Source organism: Acipenser ruthenus, chromosome 19 (genome assembly GCF_902713425.1).
Source record: "Acipenser ruthenus chromosome 19, fAciRut3.2 maternal haplotype, whole genome shotgun sequence".
Lineage (NCBI taxonomy): Eukaryota > Metazoa > Chordata > Actinopteri > Acipenseriformes > Acipenseridae > Acipenser > Acipenser ruthenus.
Window position 1 is genome coordinate 1848064 of NC_081207.1, and position 18517 is coordinate 1866580.

Here is an 18517-nt window from a genome sequence, read left to right on the forward strand (position 1 = left end):
ACATTCCTACATTTCAATTGGAGACTCCGCTTGCGAGATTTAAAATGAGATTACAATCAGGAATGGAGGTTTGTTAGCGGGATTTTGGTGAAATGTAAAAAAATGCCTATACACAAAACCCCCAGAAGAATGTGCCTGTGACCATAGGGATTTCGTTGCGGAAGACAGCAAAGGAAAGAAGGTACAACTTAAGTGTGCAAGTACTGTCGAGTTACTATACATATTTTGACAGAAAAAAATAAAACACTCAAGCATTTTGGAAAGTAACCGAAAACACTAATTTCATACAGTATATCGGGCAGCAGTGTGGAGTAGTGGTTAGGGCTCTGGACTCTTGACCGGAGGGTTGTGGGTTCAATCCCCAGTGGGGGACACTGCTGTTGTACCCTTGAGCAAGGTACTTTACCTAGATTGCTCCAGTAAAAACCCAACTGTAAAAATGGGTAATTGTATGTAAAATAATGTGATATCTGTATAATGTGAAATAATGTATAATGTGATATCTTGTAACAATTGTAAGTCGCCCTGGATAAGGGCGTCTGCTAAGAAATAAATAATAATAATAATAATAATAATATCAAAAACGAAAGCCCCCCCAAAAAAATGATAGATAAAAAAATAAGCACTGAAAAATACAATTAATAAAAACCAAAAATCAGAAGCCCTAATTATGCTATAGCTCATTAGGTAACAGTACTCCACACAATAGAATATTTGAGATTGGAATAGATTGGTGTTTGTCTCTATGGAGCAGCTACTACAACTGCCGACTGGGGAGTTCGAGATGAAAAATGTGTTGATTAATGGCTCACACAGTTTAGACATGTCGAAACAAGCATTGTTCTGTTCACAAAGAAATCATAGCAGCACTGCAGAACAAGAAGCAGCTTCGCTTGCTGTAAAAGTAATGTTCTCTGACATTAGCATCTCTCCAACAGCACCACTGAATACAAAAAGACATTAAACCCATGATGCATAAAACATTGTCATTCACAAAATGTACATCTGCTCCAAAACAACCTTTGTAAAGAATACTCTGTCGCCATGAGATTTATTCTTTGATGGACCTACAAAGTGAATCATTGTTTGATGTGTTGTTTTTATAAGTCCCAGAGCTTCTATTCTGAATGTCTTTAATTGTGTGAACAAATTCAAGCCAAATATGTACAAGCTGTTGAGATGTTGCAAGTGGATTCCACCCGCGTTGAGTTTCCACAGCGAATCACCTCCCACTAACATCAAATGCATTTCCATTCAATGCAATTCTAAAACAACTGATCCATCCGTTAGGTAACAGTTTCTATTACATACAATGATCTGTGCATGAGACGCATTTCTGGTTTAGTGAATTATGAACCAGCTATGTTCATAATGATCGTGTGTAATATACTACATAGCTACGCAGAATAATGTTTGTCATTCATGAAACCAGTTATATGCATTAAACTCACCACATAAAGAGAAAGCTACAAACTAGAGATGCATGAAATTCCCTGGGTTACAGCACTGGCAGATATTAAATTAGTATAAAGTGTGTATTGAGCCCTGAAGTTCATTTATAAATGCTTATGTGGGTAATGTGTTTTGGAAGCCCGTTTATATCATATTGGGAATTGGATTGAACAAATAATAATAAATAATAATATCTTTATTTTTATATAGCGCCTTTCATAGTGGACCACCATCAAAAAGCACCTTACAGAGGTAGGCTGTGAACTGTGCATTATATGCTGAGTCACTTCCAATAGGACAATGATTTAACATCTCATCCACTGGATGGAGCACATGGAGGTTAAGTGACTTGCTCAGGGTCACACAGTGAGTCAGTCAGTGGCAGAGGAGGGATTTAAACCGGTGACCTTCTGGTTACAAGCCCTGGACTTTAACCACTGGACCACACTGCCTACCTGAAAATGTACCTTCATTTGAATGATTTTATTTCTAGACTGAATAAATTGAGTAACATGCATTCTCTGGCCACATCCACAGTGTCTGTGTTGGTATGCACAGACGGTCCATCTTACAACCGCAGATTCAGAATGTCACATCCGACTTGAAGCCTTCAATGAAAATCACAAAACAAAATGTTTGAGCACGCATCACTCACAGAGAAATGGTGCATTCACCATGAAACTTCTTTAAGATAAAAAGAGAACCACATTCAGCCATGCAGGTGCCCCTGGAGGTTATTCTCCTTGTTCTGTTAATAATATATCATTCCCATTTACAATTTCCAAGAAGAGAACAGGCTGCTCCACATGTTTTCTGAGAATTTCACCCCTTTAATTCAGCGTGGCTTGAAGACTTGCAGCATCTGAGAATCTAGCTTCCAAAAATGACACTTCAATTATTTCCTGCATCCTTCCATTTCCATACTATAAAGGAAATTACCTCTTAATTTCTAAGCTATCCAAACTGACCGTGGATGTTGCTAAGTGAGCTTGTAACCATTTAGAGACAATTTCAATCTCAGGCAGGTTGTCTCTAATGGGGTTCCTATATGGGGTTGTGAGATGTGGTACTGGTTTTGGGTCACAATCAGGCAATAGTTTCAAAATGATTCCCTGTTGATTAAGAGATTTTCTGAAACCAACAACATTTTCACATTTATTATGAATCCAAATACAAATCTGGGTTCAAGCTCAGCCTTACTATCATCCAGTATCAGAGACCACATTCTATCATCCAGTATCAGAGACCATATTCTATCAGCCAGTATCAGAGACCACATTCTATCATCCAGTATCAGAGACCACATTCTATCATCCAGTATCAGAGACCACATTCTATCATCCAGTATCAGAGACCACATTCTATCAGCCAGTATCAGAGACCACATTCTATCATCCAGTATCAGAGACCACATTCTATCAGCCAGTATCAGAGACCACATTCTATCATCCAGTATCAGAGACCACATTCTATCATCCAGTATCAGAGACCACATTCTATCAGCCAGTATCAGAGACCACATTCTATCAGCCAGTATCAGAGACCACATTCTATCATCCAGTATCAGAGACCACATTCTATCAGCCAGTATCAGAGACCACATTCTATCAGCCAGTATCAGAGACTACATTCTAGATGAGTTGTTCTCAAAGTGGGGTCCAGAAAGGTCCACAATGGTTGCCCAGGGGGTCCCCAGAATATTTTAGAAACACTGTTTTGGAAAACAACATACAGTACACCCTCGCTATAACGCCCTTCATTATAACGAACCTTCGGCTATAACGAACCTGGCCCTTGGACCCCAAATAAAATTTTTTTTAAAAGATCATATAAAACACACACTGTCAACATCCCGGTCTGTAGCACGGGATGCCACCTCCGCCGTGAAGTCAGCTCTTTTGTTTAATAAAAAGCGCACGCTGTGTAACTATGCATCCGAAACGAAAATAATTTTATGTTGCAACAAAGCTGGAAACTATATTGATCGTTTGAAAAAAGGAGTAACGCGGGCATCTCAGTCATGAATACAGGTTGTCAAAAAGCACTCTGTTTTTGGGCTTGTTGAGCAACCATGCGGCAAAGCAAAATTGATTAAAGAAAAAAAAAAAAAAAAAAAAAAAACTTGAGGATCTTATGAATTTTTCATGTCGAGTTGGTTTGGAATAAAAACTCAGTTTGGGATTCTTGCATGTTGGATTAAGATTTGGTGCACTTTGAAACGATTTGTGTCAGATTAATTTTGAATATAAAAGCTTCAATTCTGGATTTTTGCTTTTTGTACTGCGTTTTAATTCTTTAATGAATAGGATAAAGCAAAGGCAGGATACTGCACACATGAAACGAACAGGTACATGTAATTCTACTTGTATTCACAATATCATCTCATTAACTTACTCCAACAGTTTGTCGTTCATTTTGATTGTCCTTTCACTATAACGAACCTCTTGATATAACAAACAAAAGGCTTGGACCCTGACAGGTTTGTTATAGCGAGGGTGTACTGTATGTATTGAATGTGCATGGTCTTTCAAAGCTGTGGTGAGATGCGATATACCAGGACATAAAAACTGTGCTGCACTGAAAACAAATGTTGAAAGTCTTGTTTGCAATTTCGCCTTTCCTCGTTTTCTATGACACCCAAAATAAAACAGTTTGAGAACCTGTATGTCTAGACACAGTTTAGGCTGCATTCATCTTCCACTATGACTGAACACCTCGTCTTTAGGCTTCCAAGCGAATTAAAACACAGCATACTAATTCCACAAAATAATGCACATGCATTTTCTTTATATTCATCATGAAATGTCAACTGTACCTTGAGGAGTGTGGATTAAAAAAAAAGTTACGATTAATCACAGCAATTTACTGTGCAATAAAATGACTCACATCCCGTTTAGAACGTATTGAAATACTTGAACCTGCTGCACAATTCAGTGCATCCTGATCTACAGAACACAATGTGCTAATGATTCACATGTCTGCAGCAGGAGCTTTCACTGTTGAGTACCGTATATTCTACATGCATTCAAAAAGCATCAGAAGAGCATTAATCATGAACCTCCTGGCTCAATGAATGCACACCATGAATACATAACCTGCAGCAACTCTTTATTGTGACTGCATGCATCCTTTAATACCTGCACAGGAGTTTGACCACATTTTTACCATGCCTTTGTACTGAGCTTTAGCTTGCTTTTTAAAAAGCATTTACTATGCTTTACTACACTTGCAGAGATGGAAGCAATACTCTCAGTGTACAGTGTACAGCAGTTTAGATCATTCTCTTACTGTGACAAACAGTAGGTACCTCTGAGACACTATAGACAGTAAAACCTGGGATGGATCACATTGCTGTGCAATAGCATTCTCATTTCCATTCTTGATTTGATTGAAAGGGTTATTCTTTAGTACAGGTACCTAGTGTTGAAGTGGTAAAGTAATCTAAACAACAGTAGCCAGTTTAGGTTGTTCTGAGAAGGTATTGCACCACAAACTGTGAGAAATTGAATTTCTATACTTCAGATCAATATTAGCCCTGGATTACTGACTAACCAAATAAAGACAAAAACAATGCTGTTAACAACGGTGCATGTTCAATTAGCGTAGCTAAGCTCTCTCTCATGTTTCGCCTCCCAGTTGAAAAACGTTGTAGCTAAGAGGCTGGTCCGAGCTAGCAACCCTGACTGACATTAACATGTTTTACAACGATTGCAGGGATTTGTAGAGCATGCCAAGGTCTTGAGCAAGAAGAACGTCAAAAGCTCCTAAAAATTCCTAACTGTGTTATACCGGGTACATGCTCGACAGAGTGTAGATGCGGTGTGCTTGTGCAGGTCTAAACACAGTGACATACATAGCAGTTCTATTAGAGCATCCTCTGCACTGACATTGGCGCCTCTGTCTTTATGCAGTTAATTAACAAACAAAAAAAGGATAGAAGACAGGATATGGATTTTTACGGTTACCTACTACATCTACCCAGTCCTGGTCAAACCTGTGGATTTATGATGCTTTCATGAATCTGCCCAACGCATTTCGCTTTACTCACGTAAATTATTTCTGAAAGCAGGCACATTTAGCAGGAATAAAGAAATCAATGCGAGTTAGGGGGCGAGCAACCCATCTTTGTCATCTTCAGGCAAATGTTGTCATTTCAAATAAATCTATACCAGGAAGACAACCAAATAAATAAAACCGCACAGTTTAATCGGCCAACTAAGAACACACAGATAAATCCTATATTGTGACATGCTTAAAAAATAACCTTAGCCTTTTTTCCCTCTCTCTCGCACTGCAGACTGCAGTCAAGACATAGCTGACTATACATTTTTTGTCAGGCGGGCCCAGCAATTCATGCAGACTTTTTGCTTGTTGAATGAAGCTTTGTTTAACAGAGAGATTAATGGATGAAAGTCAAACATTATCTTTAACAGCTACGCCTATCCAAAATATATAAATACATCAAATGCCCTAGCAGTCTGCCATCTAGTTGATTTCTGAGTTCCTGAGTAGGAGCACTTTCAGACAATCTTGTGTCTTTATATGTGAAAAAAGCATTCATTACCACTGCAGCCGGCCACACAATATTGTCCCTCTGTAATATATTCCCTTCTGCGGGCCAGTGCATCATCAACCAAACTCAAAATCACCAGAAAGTTATTGGCAGTTCTAGACATGCATGTTCCTAAAAACAGAACAAAGTCAAACAGCATGTGTTTTGACAGCACGTTTCCAGAGCATCTGAATGCTTTTCAAACACGGCTGTGATATAAATAACAGCTCGATCTCAAACAGCAGTGGTTCCTGAGCTGACACATTTATTATCCATCCAAGTCTATCTTTTTTTCCCATATAAACGAGCAAGGGAACAGTCCTGTAATGCGTCACCCTTACTTCTGGAAGACACACATTCAAAAAGGCAATTAGAAGAAGCACTGAACCTAACGGGTGAGGAAAACAATGTGTAGATACTGCTTATCGATTTGTTGAGTTGCTAAGCATGTTTCTGTGCTCCAGTTCAACTGCTTGTTTATTTAACACAAGCAACTTATTGACATCCAGGATGGGAGAATCACTAATAGACTTTAGCAATTGTGCCGGGGCGGTGCCTCAATGTACAGAGTCGTTTCCACACACGCTGCGTACAACAAGCATGACTGTGCAGACTTGGGTTACATCCCTTGTAATGCACACCTCCTGTATACGAGACTAGCAAAAACACAACAGTATACTACAACCGGAGCGGACTGCACACCTCATAATAAACACAACTGTGCCCTGGCCTCTACTGTACTTGTGACAATAAACTGCAAAAGACTATTAAATGTCATCCACTCAGATCATACTGTAAATGCGGTCTGTCTCGAAGATAAAAGGCACGGCATTTCTATTCCTTATAAGAGGAACCGTTTGATAACAAATGGTTCTTCCATTGCCCCTAAAGCAGGGTTGTCCGATCACTGTCCTGAATTTAATTTCTCTTTCTCCACATCACACCTGTCATCCACTCACAGCGCTGCCTACCTGTCATACCTATTGTGTTGAATGAACACCAAGGTGTGCATGAACCCGAACCCTGTGCCACTACTCTGGTGTATTCCAGCTGAACCAACTGTGTGTTTTTTTGTTTTTTTTTTATACCACAAGTTAAGGAGGGTATTAAAATCAGCATTAAAATCAGATGTTCTGGGGAATCTAGCATGTACCATGCCCACTGCCTGCACTTTGGAATCCCATATCACTTAAAAGACTTGAGATCAATGAGTCTTCAATCTGGCTTTAAACAACTTGCCAAAATAAACAAACATACACCAGGAAGACAACCAAATAAATAAAACTGCACAGTTTAATTGGCCAACTAAGAACACACATCCAGATACAGGAGGCAGGGTGGTCCAGTTGTTTAAGTCCAGGGCTTGTAACCAGAAGGTCCCAGGTTCAAATCCCACCTCTGCCACTGACTGACTCACTGTGTGCGACCCTGAGCAAGTCACTTCACCTCCTTGTGCTCCATCCTGCGGATGAGATGTTAAATCAATGTCCTATTGTAAGTGACTCTACATATAATGCACAGTTCACAGCCTACCTCTGTAAAGCGCTTTGTGATGGTGGTCCACTATGACAGGCGCTATATAAAAATATAGATATATATTATTATATTATTATTCTATATTGTGACATTTTAGAGGCTTGACGCCATATAAGCATCAAATGTTTTCAGACGATATGAAGAAATATGAAGAAAAAAAAAACAGGCACATCTGCATAGCGATTCCATTTGATCAGTTCTAAGGGGACCCTTGCAATCTCTCATTATTTTCAGCCAGTGGAAATAACTTCTGTCAGTTTAACTGGGCTTAATTTGAAGCAGGTGAAGCAGAATTGCAGTGGTTTCTATAGGTGGGGGTAATATACTGCTCCAGGGCAATGCCCTTTACCTAAAGATAATCGTGCTCGCTATGGTGGCATATGTCTGATTTACATGCTTCTGTTGCAGACAGTCAGGAAAAGATGAGACACTGTTTGGTTTAATTCATTACACTCCTTCAGTGAAGAATAAACCACAACAGTCACTGCATTAATACTGTACATGGTTGTAATATAAACTATTGCAAATGCACAACAAGTTCAATTTCCTTCTTTTCCAGAAAAATATTTCCGCTACGAATTAGAGCTAGTCTGTACATGGTTTGATTGAACAAGCTTTGAGGCAGACGACAAGCATCGAGAAATTCATTATAATTTTTGTCAATAAGGGGAGGATTCAGTCAAACACAGCTGTGCTTTATCACTATTTTCATGTCCTATGGTGCTATTTATTTATACTTCTAGACGCAGGAGGACTAAGCCAAATGGACCACTGCTTTAGCAAAAAGTGTGCGTTTAAAATGACAGCCCTTATTGTAAAACCCATATTCACCGCTTCCTCTGGGCAGTTCTAACAATGCAGTGTGTATTTCTTTAATTGAATCTCTGCAGCTAATTCCACATGAATTATTTTTACATGCATGCTTTACCACTCTGCATTGATACCAGTCATCACGCTTTCTCCACGCTTGTCTGCACTTAACCAGCCCTTCAGCAAGCTGATGCCTGGTTTTGTGTATTTAACACATGGCAAAGGTTAGGATGTTGTACTTAAACAACAAAAAGAAGATGAAGATTGCCCTAAACAGAAACAAGCAATTTATACATTCCCGTGCATTATTCAACAGCAATTCTCTTTTTAAAGTGGCTATTTCTTTCTTCTTCTTTAATCCAATGAACAAACTGGCAAATCCACCAAGAAATCCTGAGGGTTCTTCGGTAATAGGTAATCGTTCCAGTGTGCGTCTGTTAACTTTCCCATAATTGTGCTGTAAGTCCTCTGATGGTTTTCACAAGAGTACGCCGAGTGTTATTAATCAGGAATGTCCCTAGAACCAGCTCTCATCAAGGCACCACTCTCTCTTTGGCTAGCAAAGGGTACGTTGTCTTAGTCTTGCATATCTCACAGATCAAAGAGGGCTACAGAAGGTTAAACGGACACTAATTTGCAGTAATGATCATAGTAGCAAATCTATGAGAAAGAACCACGAGGTCTAGCAAGTTGTGCTGTATTCACATCCACATACAGACAAGGCTGATGATTACTATGGCAATAATATGATGCAACTTATGTATGTAAAACGTAACTTGAAATTATGATAGTATTGTCAGTTGAACCTGTAGAACAAGTAACAACGTAAAACATTATATATATGATTTTTATTCTCGTTTTTTGCAATAACCCACTAACCCACCCGCAGCATATGATAAAGCACAGAGTTCGATATCGTCACAGACACAATGTGTAAGTTGAGCATCTTTTACGATACCCACATAACACAGGTACATGGCATGCAAACACAAACATGCAGCACCCACACACGTAATCAAACACACAAGTACAGATCCTCCAACGTGACTGGGTGCGAGCAGTCAGCATTGTTTGAAAAGCTTGTGAAAGCTGCACTCACGTGAATGTTCCTCAGCTTGCTCCTGCCCTTCTCCAGCCTGCTGAGCAGTTTGTGCTGCTCTTTGCGTTGCTGCTGGAGTAGCCGCTCGTCAGCAGAGAGACTCTTCCTCAGGGCTGCCTTGTCTGCGATCTCCCAGAGGAGCACAGCAGGATCATTGCTGGCATTGAGCTTCTCGGCTGCTGAAGGCAGTGTTTCAGCTCTGTCATATTCCCAGCGCCGTGCTCCTAGTGAAGGGAAACAAAAGATACCAAAGTGACAACTGATAGCATGTGAATACTCAGGGGGGGCAGCGAGCCGAGCCCAGGGTCCAACACATTTCATTGCAGGGATAGTGCATTTCATGCCTCTCACAGTACCATTCATTATGAACCCCGATCATCCCACAGATCCGTTATTTAAAACTCATGGCAAGGTTGACACCTAACCCTAAACCAGAATGTTTTTAAAAATGTGCTAAATGGCTTGCCGGTGGGTTTTTGTAAATGAGTTTTAAATTCCAGGAATTGCACACAGCATTCCCACAGACAAGAAGTGAAAACATCATGTTCCAGATTAAGGATATGAACGTATACAGTGATCCAGCAGCATGCTTTTTATTTTATATACAATACAGTAGAGAGTCAATTATCCGATCTTTGATCAACCCTACTGTCTAATCAACCGAACGCACCTGTAATCACATGTGGTGTATTTAGTGGTTGCAATCCCACGAATTCTGTATGGTAAATTCAACTCACAAATCCTGATTTCGGGATTGCATTAAAGAAACTCCGATTCTATTTTTACTCACGATTTTCCCTTGTTTCGTTATGTGTGCTACTCTGCTGCACTTAGTAACTAGGCAACCAACCCCTGCCGCTAAAATTAAAACCACAAGATTTGAAATTCGCTTTAATGATAACAACCACTGTCTGCAGCTACTCGGCTCAACATGGCAGAGAGAAACGAAAAAAAAAAAAACTTTTATTGACTGCGACAAAGGAGACACAGAAGAGGCATTCAGTATATACCTTCAGTCCTACAATTTAAATGGAATGTGTTTGTTATTTGTTTTATGAAAACTGCATAGAAGGACGCATCCTTTTCAGTTTCTTTTCCTTTGCCTATATTTGAACAAATGCGGTTTCTTGATTAAATGTCATAAAAAAAAAAAAACTGTACTCAAGTTTATCTGTTTTCACTCTGCCTACTTAACAGTCCTAACAGAAAAACAAACTTAAATTCAGGTGTTAATAAGGTAAGGGAACAGTTTTAAACAACGCTATTTTTGCAAATGCCAAAAGTTTTACCAGGATCTCATCTGTCCGCGAACGCGTTTTTATTTTATTTTTTTCATAGACACGTTGGCATACCGGGCTTTAAATTGTTGCAGTTAAGCGAATTAAAACAGTGACCTCGTCCTTGATTTTTCTTCTATTTCGTCAGTAAGGGCTGGAGATCCTGTCTGTTACTGAGCAGCTAAAACTTTCATTTTATTATTTTCAATGGCACGTTATTACAATGCCTTAACAGCGTATCAAAGTATAGAAATACTTTACTGAATTTTTGAAGTTTAACAATTGCTAAAGTTCTGTAATGTGTCAAAGCTGTACTGAATTGTATTCTTTGATTTTCAAAGTTTTGTATATGATATGTTTAATTACAGTATTTCATTACCTTAACTGTAGGTGTTAAAGTTTGTAATTTTGTATGCTTAATGTGAATAGGTTACTAGTTATATATCATCATCAGTAGGTACTTGTATACTAAGTACTTGTGTATGTTAACTGTATACATTATTAAAGGTACAGTCATTGTTATTAATACCTGTTCGATTATCCATACAAATCGATTATAACTAGTATCAGTCCCAATTGGTTAGGATGATTGACTCTTCATTGTATATCTATATGCAACTTATGTATATGCAAATATGTACAGTTGAGCCTGTTTAACAAGCAGCATCCAAATAAAGTCTGGGTGGTGTTTGGTGTTTTCGTGGTGGTTGGCAGGGACAGGGTTAATTCCTGTCCCTGCCAACAACATGTGAGAATGTGGCTGCTCCCAAACGAGATCATTGGTGTCAACTGGGAACAGACACAGTCTATAAAAGAGAGCTTCCAGCTCCATTAGATGAGAGATCACCAGGGAGCTGGTTTATGAAGGGAAGTGCTGTTCAAACAAACAAACAAACAAACAAACAAACAAACAAACAAACAAACAAACAAACAAACAAACAAACGAACGTACGTACGTATTGTGTGAAGTGTTTGTCACTGGTAAACGTTTTAGTCGTCCAGTCTGATAGTTAGGGACAGTTTAAAGTGAAGTTAGGCTCTACGTTTGAGCTAGGCTTTTGTTTTGTTTTGTTAATTTTGTAATAAAAGTGCACGAAAGTGCTTAATTGTGCAATTCTTATGTCTGGCTCTATGTTTTAAAGGGCAAATGAGCCAAGTACGGAGAGGCTAAGTTACATATGATTTAGCACCAGGTTCAACACGAACATGCAGTGCGTAAAAGGAGAGAGGCGGAAGCTCATCTGTCCGCTCTCTGAACCAGTCACGAACGGCACTCCACACAAAACCCCCAGAAGGGCCGGCTATTCCAGGCCAACCACGGAGCCATGGCGCTAGGGTATCGTTACGTTTAGGGGGGATTCTGACTTGGAGGCGTTCAGTCATAATCCCACAGATGGTAGCTTCGCACCATTGGCTCCTCAGTCAAGCATATACACCAAATATCTGAACCTGTGGTTCCTCTCGTACTGAGCAGGATTAGTTTTACAAACACTTCACACAACACCTTTCTTTGTTTAAGCAGCACTTCCCTTCATAAACCAGCTCCCTGGTGATCTCTCATCTAATGGAGCTGGAAGCTCTCTTTTATAGTCTGTGTCTGTTCCCAGTTGACACCAATGATCTCGTTTGAGAACACCCACATTCTCACATGTTTTTGGCAGGGACAAAACACAAACATCACCCAGACTTTATTTACACGCAGAGCTCTTGCTGTGTCACTATATATATATATATATATATATATATATATATATATATATATATATATATATATATATTGGTTTTGAAGGCATCTTTTAAGTTCTTTTCTCCTTCCACATTAATACACTGGTTAATATCTACAGACGTTTCCTTCTTTGTTTATCATCAAGTTCAATTAAACAAAACGGTTCAGACTGCCTAAATGAGCCAGGAGGTACCTTCCCAGGAATTAACCCTTCCATGCATGAAATACTGAAAATAGCAAAAAAAGTTGTTTTGAACACATAATACATTTTCTTCCATTGCTTTGTAGGGTGAAAAATGTCATCCTCATAGTAGGCTATCATGCATTTGCTTCTTGCATATGTCCCCATAGCCCTGCACCCGAATGACACTGCTATGCCAGGTGTTTCTAATATTTCCAGCCTCTGTATTAGGTCTTCATCAGGATGACTGAGGCAGGATAACCGAATACCCACTCAAGTCAAGGGTCTCGCTTCATAACCCTGGCATTAGTCATGCTTAAACACGCACACACAAACCATATGGCTGTGGTTTGCAAAGAAATGTTATGCCCTATCAATTTCACATGCATGTGTATATGCACACACACACACAAGAATCTTCATCCATAACTTTATCCAAATTATTATTTTTTTTCATCTTCCACAGCAAATGCATATCTTGTCAGACATGGTCACAAGCTGCACGGCTTTTATTCAAGCAATGCCCTTTCACCTCTGTGACCTGGGAGAGGCCTGGGAGAGTGGGATGGATTTACGGGCACTTCATTTTTCATCATATCCACACAGGAGATTTTTCTTTAACATACTGGAGGAGAACAGGGTCAAATTAAAGAGTTTCTTAATGCAACCCAACACCAGTGATCAGCTCCGAGTGTCTGACACCTCTCCACACGCCTGAACCTCAGATTCAATTCCATTGCTCTGGCCAATGAACACGTTGCATGTCTAAATATTTTATAGTTGATTTGATGATATTCAGGAGTATCCTGTTGGATCCCGATTCTTCCTCACTATATCTTAATGTCAAGAACCCCCCAGCATATCAACAAATCTCTCTCTACACTGTGTGTGTGTGTGTGTGTGTGTGTGTATATATATATATATATATATATATATATATATATATATATATACACACACATATTCATACACACACATACACAGACACACACATATTCTGAAAGAGCCATCCTGAATATAGTATTTCATATGAATCAAATATAATTTCAAATGCTTTAAATCAGCCGGTAATACGAAAGTTATTAATATTTCATTACACAAAAGTAGTAGACAGCATGCCATCCCTCACTTGTTTTCAATACTTTGTTTCAGTCGAATGCAGCAATCTAACCCGCTAATTTTAGACTGTGGTTTAAAATGTTCTTTCCCTGATTTGTCTCGCGATCCTTCAGTGTAGTCTGGACAGTAAGGAGCTGTAGCCAGGAGTTCTGAATGTGCTGAGTGCTGAATGCTGCCCCACACTGTCTCTGCACTGCCGAGTACCATGGGTACAATTAGCATTGCCAGTTACCAAGGAACTGCCGCCATAAACAGTGAAACAGTAAAGCAGATCTTATTCTCGGAAAAGGATATCTGGAATAAAATGCAAAAGGGGAAACTTCAGGGGTGTTGATTAACAGGTTGTGCTGGTATAAGACAAATCAAAAAGGACAAAGAAAAGAGCCACAGATAACTGGTAGAAGACAAGATTAGTAAAAGCTTCATACATAAAAAAAGTACAGTATAAAATAGAAGAACCTACAATGCATATAATGAGATTAAATAATAATGAGAAAACACAGTGCTCCCTCTTTACAATCTGACTTGCAAATCAAGAAATCATGAAATATTGAAAACGGTGAACTAATGAAGGGCCATGGGTTTGTACTGTATGTTGGGCAATGTCGTACACAGTGCTGCACTGCCTGCTTGCCTGCTGGGCTGCTCTATTCTTTCCTGAAAAGAAGGGAAAGCATAAGGTTACAGTCCTTCCATTGTGCCAGCCTCTCAACCCTGCTCTCAGCTGTCATCTGGACCGGGCCTCCTCAGATCGTGTTCTTCAGAAGCACAGCGAGGAGCCTGTACCCACGACAGCGCCACGGCAACGCAGCCTCAAAACACAGGCTCATTAAAGCTGCATGATAGGAACCCACCGTCGGCAATTAACTAATTGCAAACAAAAGATGAAAAAGTGAGGTCATAGGAGTGCACGGAACAGGAAATACAGTCTGTCTGTGCGTGCAAATACTATATATGAATATATACACTGGCTGACCAAAAGGGAAGTTACAAAATGAGTCTGCAAGGTATTTGTTTGGTCAGATGGGAAAGCGGGAGGACATTTTCATATTTAGGCCAGGGTTGGAAATAAGACTTCCATCGTGTAGCAGTTTAATCTACTCCTGGTTTTACTATGAGTTTAATAAGACACACCTGAGCTTGTGTGGCTAATCAAGCTCATAGTAAAACCTGGAATGGGTGAAACTGCTGTGCAACAGGAGTCTTATTTACATCCCTGTAGTCTAATAAAATGCTGCCGCTTTCCGGTTTTATTGCTGAATGCTGTAGAACTGGCTGCAATTGTTACTACTGACACATTACCATCACAAAGCAGATAATCACACGTCTTTCCTGATCACAGAACTCATTTGCTTTCTGGGATAACTGCACTCATTAGTACTTTAAATTACATTTACTGGCACCATCCAGGGAATTTGCCATTTTAATGACTTTGGAAGCACGTTTCATTTTTGTTTTTACTGTAAGCTTGACATTTGTCGCAAATGGATTCCTCATTTTATGCTCCAAAAGCACGGGGGTCAGCAATTTATGGAGATTTATTCTGACAAACAAATAAAAAGTAGATTTTTGTTTTTTGTTTTTCTTTCCTTGGGAGATTCGCAAAAATTCAGAAGCCAGTTTAGTTTGCAAAATGTTTAAGCGTTTCTTTTCTCCATCCCCTGAGAACATCTAAACATCCCCGGGCTCTGGAAAGAAAAGGCTGTTTGTGAGTAGTGCTCACAAAGAAATCTGAAAAAGCAGCTTTGCTCTTGCTGCAGCTGCTAATACACTGGCTCCCCATGCTCATTTTAGACTGCCCATGAGGTCTGATCAGTTTGCATATCGAAGCTATACAGACACAGCTTTTCCAGGCACACTGACTGCTGTCCAACTTGAAATGCCTATCAAAAACATGCAATGCACAATCTTGCAAACTAGTTTACAGGAGCTTTTCTTCAAACAAAAAACTTTGCAGGTTACAGGGTTAACACCGATCTAATGATTCCTAACAGACAACAAGACATCTCCAAAGACAGGATGATGTGGGCGATACACAGGGATCCATCACTACACCATGGACTATAGTACCACTACACTGGGAGTCCTATCATACAGGTGCTCTCGGATAACAACTTTGTCTGCATTGGCTTCAGCAAAGTTTACAAAATGGTACAATGGAAGCTTGAAAAAACTCCAATTCGTACAGTAACAGGCAGCATTCCATTTAAACCCCCAGCGCCCAGTTGAGTGGTTAACATTTTACAAGGCAGATCCTCATGTCCTGTCTTTTGTGTTCTGCTGTCTGCATACATTTATTGGTAACGATTGCTGTGCATTCATCCCGCGGGCTTATAAAAAACTGCGCCAGCGTGCAACATCTGCCAGTGCCATGCAACACAGGAACTTTAAAGCCCATTTACAAGGTAATGTCTCTTACAATGGGGCTCTTATGATATATGCCAAGAGAAAATAATGTCATCTGTTTCAGACAGCGCAAAATGATTTTACGCTCTACAAGTGCACTTAACTGCAAGCCTAATTTCATTAAAAACAGGAAATCGAAAGAATAAAACAAAACAGGGCTAATCGTAATGAGGAAAAAAGGACTGTTTCTATGACAACCGCTGTAGCACGTTGTTATGGTCACAGCAAGAGGCCTAACAAGACACAGGCATTGACAGTATAACAGAGCAGCCTCATTGCGAAGCTCTGCATCGCAGAACCTGCCATGATTGATGAAAGAGAATTCATTCATGCCAGCGACTGAAGCGTATCAATGGAGAAAAGTGGCAGAAGTTTTTAGCCTTTTTTTTTTAGATCAAGCTGGGCTTTTCCCTCATGTAAATGAGTCACATCCAGCAGTACACGACACACACAATATGTGCTAAACAGGAAATTGTTTATTGCTTTTAATCATGAACGGTAATTCAAAGGCGCTGCAATTTGTATGAGCAAATGAAGGATGTTTTTTATCAATGCCTCTTTAAATGTCTCTGTTTGTGATACATAAACACATAGACAATCAACATATAATACATTTTAGATGGCACACACGAACATAAGGACACTAAGAATGGAGTTATTTAGACATCTATATACAGTAATCCGTTGTGTATCCTCCCGTCAAATATCTGCCCTAACCGTTTATCCGCCATGATGAAGCTTTTCAGCAACATTTGTTTAGTATTGAACAGAGAAGATTAGTTCAGAGATTGTAGAATATATTGCAGTGCACTGTGTTGTATGTGCTCTGTATGCTACCATTGCTGGTAGTGTCACGTGAGCTGTTCGGTGTGTTGATATGTAAATAAATCCTGTTCCCCTGCGGGGCGTATCAACTTCAACCTCCGTCTCGATCTCCTGCCTGTCACTCAGCAGCGAATGCACGCACCCACACGGCAGATGGCTACCCTGTCACAAGCATTAATACCGTGTGTCTTTCTTAACAAGGGATTTAGGGGAGCTCCCTAATAAAAGATAAATCTCAAAACAATGTGTGAATATAGTAATTGTTACAGCTGTGTATAACGGTATTTAAAACAGGATTCATTCATCCGACTTTTTAGATATCCGCCCTTGCTCTGATAGGCAACAGATTACTGTATATACAGCATTATGTGACATGACAAATTAAACTCTTTAGTCATGATAGCTGCTGTTGAGAATGAAAAATGCCTGTACTGGTTTATTAATGAAGACAAACAACGATGACATGCCTACAGTATACCTTCATTCACAAAGCATGATGCATTACCTAATACACAGCTGCTTCTACAATACTAGCAGAACTTCATTTTAATCAACAAATCATATGTCATCATAGCCAACTATACAGGACCCCTGGGAATTATGAATGCAATATTAATTGTGTTTAATTCCCAGAAATGCAGTATCCATCTTTTACAGCGGGCAAAAAAAAAAAGAAAACGCTTACATTTAATTAAATCCCATTAAAAAAAAGCAGCAGCATTATCAAGCCAAAGAAATGCCTTTGAGCTATACATCAATAAAACAAAAAGTTAACCAAGTCCTACCGTGTATCTAGTTAAATCACCTAATGTATCTACTGAAAACCCAGATTTGCATAAATCTAATTTTAACTGCATAATCTGCTGCTTCTTCCAGCCTCCACAATATAGTCATACGGTAGTAAATGTTGGAAATAACAAATTATATCAGGAACTAATTTCATTTGATTTTAAATGCAGTGTGGTCCTCAAGGATAATATTACTCCTCCCACTGTAAACTGGGGATGCTAATCGCAATCTCTCTGTGCGGATCAATAAAACATTGGCATGTTGTGTTCTACCCACTGAAAACAACAGGGCTGATGGATGGATCCCCATTGGCTCATCCAGTATAGGTACCTGGACTACTGCGTGCTGTGCAGGGCGAGTCATGCAATCAGGAGCTTTCTGATTCGAATCCTGGTAGTGTCGAGTTGCCTGTTTCAGCTGCATTGACCTTTGCGCTCCTGCTGGGCTTTGAGTAATGTTCCAGCATGTATTTATAGAAATTGTCTGTCCTTTTATCGATGGGCAAAGAAGTGTTTATCAAGGCTTTTTGAGTGGGTAAGAAGCCAGGCTTTCAGAAAGGTTGTGAAACCTGAAACAAAATGTGTGGTGACCTTTTAAAGCAGAAGAGAACGAGAGAGGAAATGATCAGCACTAGCACGTTTACCACACAATGCTGAAATTGAGCTTATTTTCAAGACCAATAATGACCAAAACATTAAATAGAATTAAATATTTTATTAGTAGGATTATTTTACAGATGCAAAAG

General features: G+C 39.5%; 1 protein-coding gene across 3 annotated transcripts in view; it reads right to left on the bottom strand.

The window, feature by feature from the left end:
• LOC117424152 (ankyrin repeat and fibronectin type-III domain-containing protein 1) overlaps nucleotides 1-18517 on the bottom strand; it is a 127301-nt gene that overhangs the window by 84311 nt on the left and 24473 nt on the right. For all 3 annotated transcript variants that reach the window (XM_058992307.1, XM_058992306.1, XM_058992305.1), the window contains exon 5: nucleotides 9450-9673. In XM_058992307.1, the coding sequence (XP_058848290.1) occupies nucleotides 9450-9673 (224 nt within the window). The remainder of the gene's footprint in view (nucleotides 1-9449; nucleotides 9674-18517) is intronic.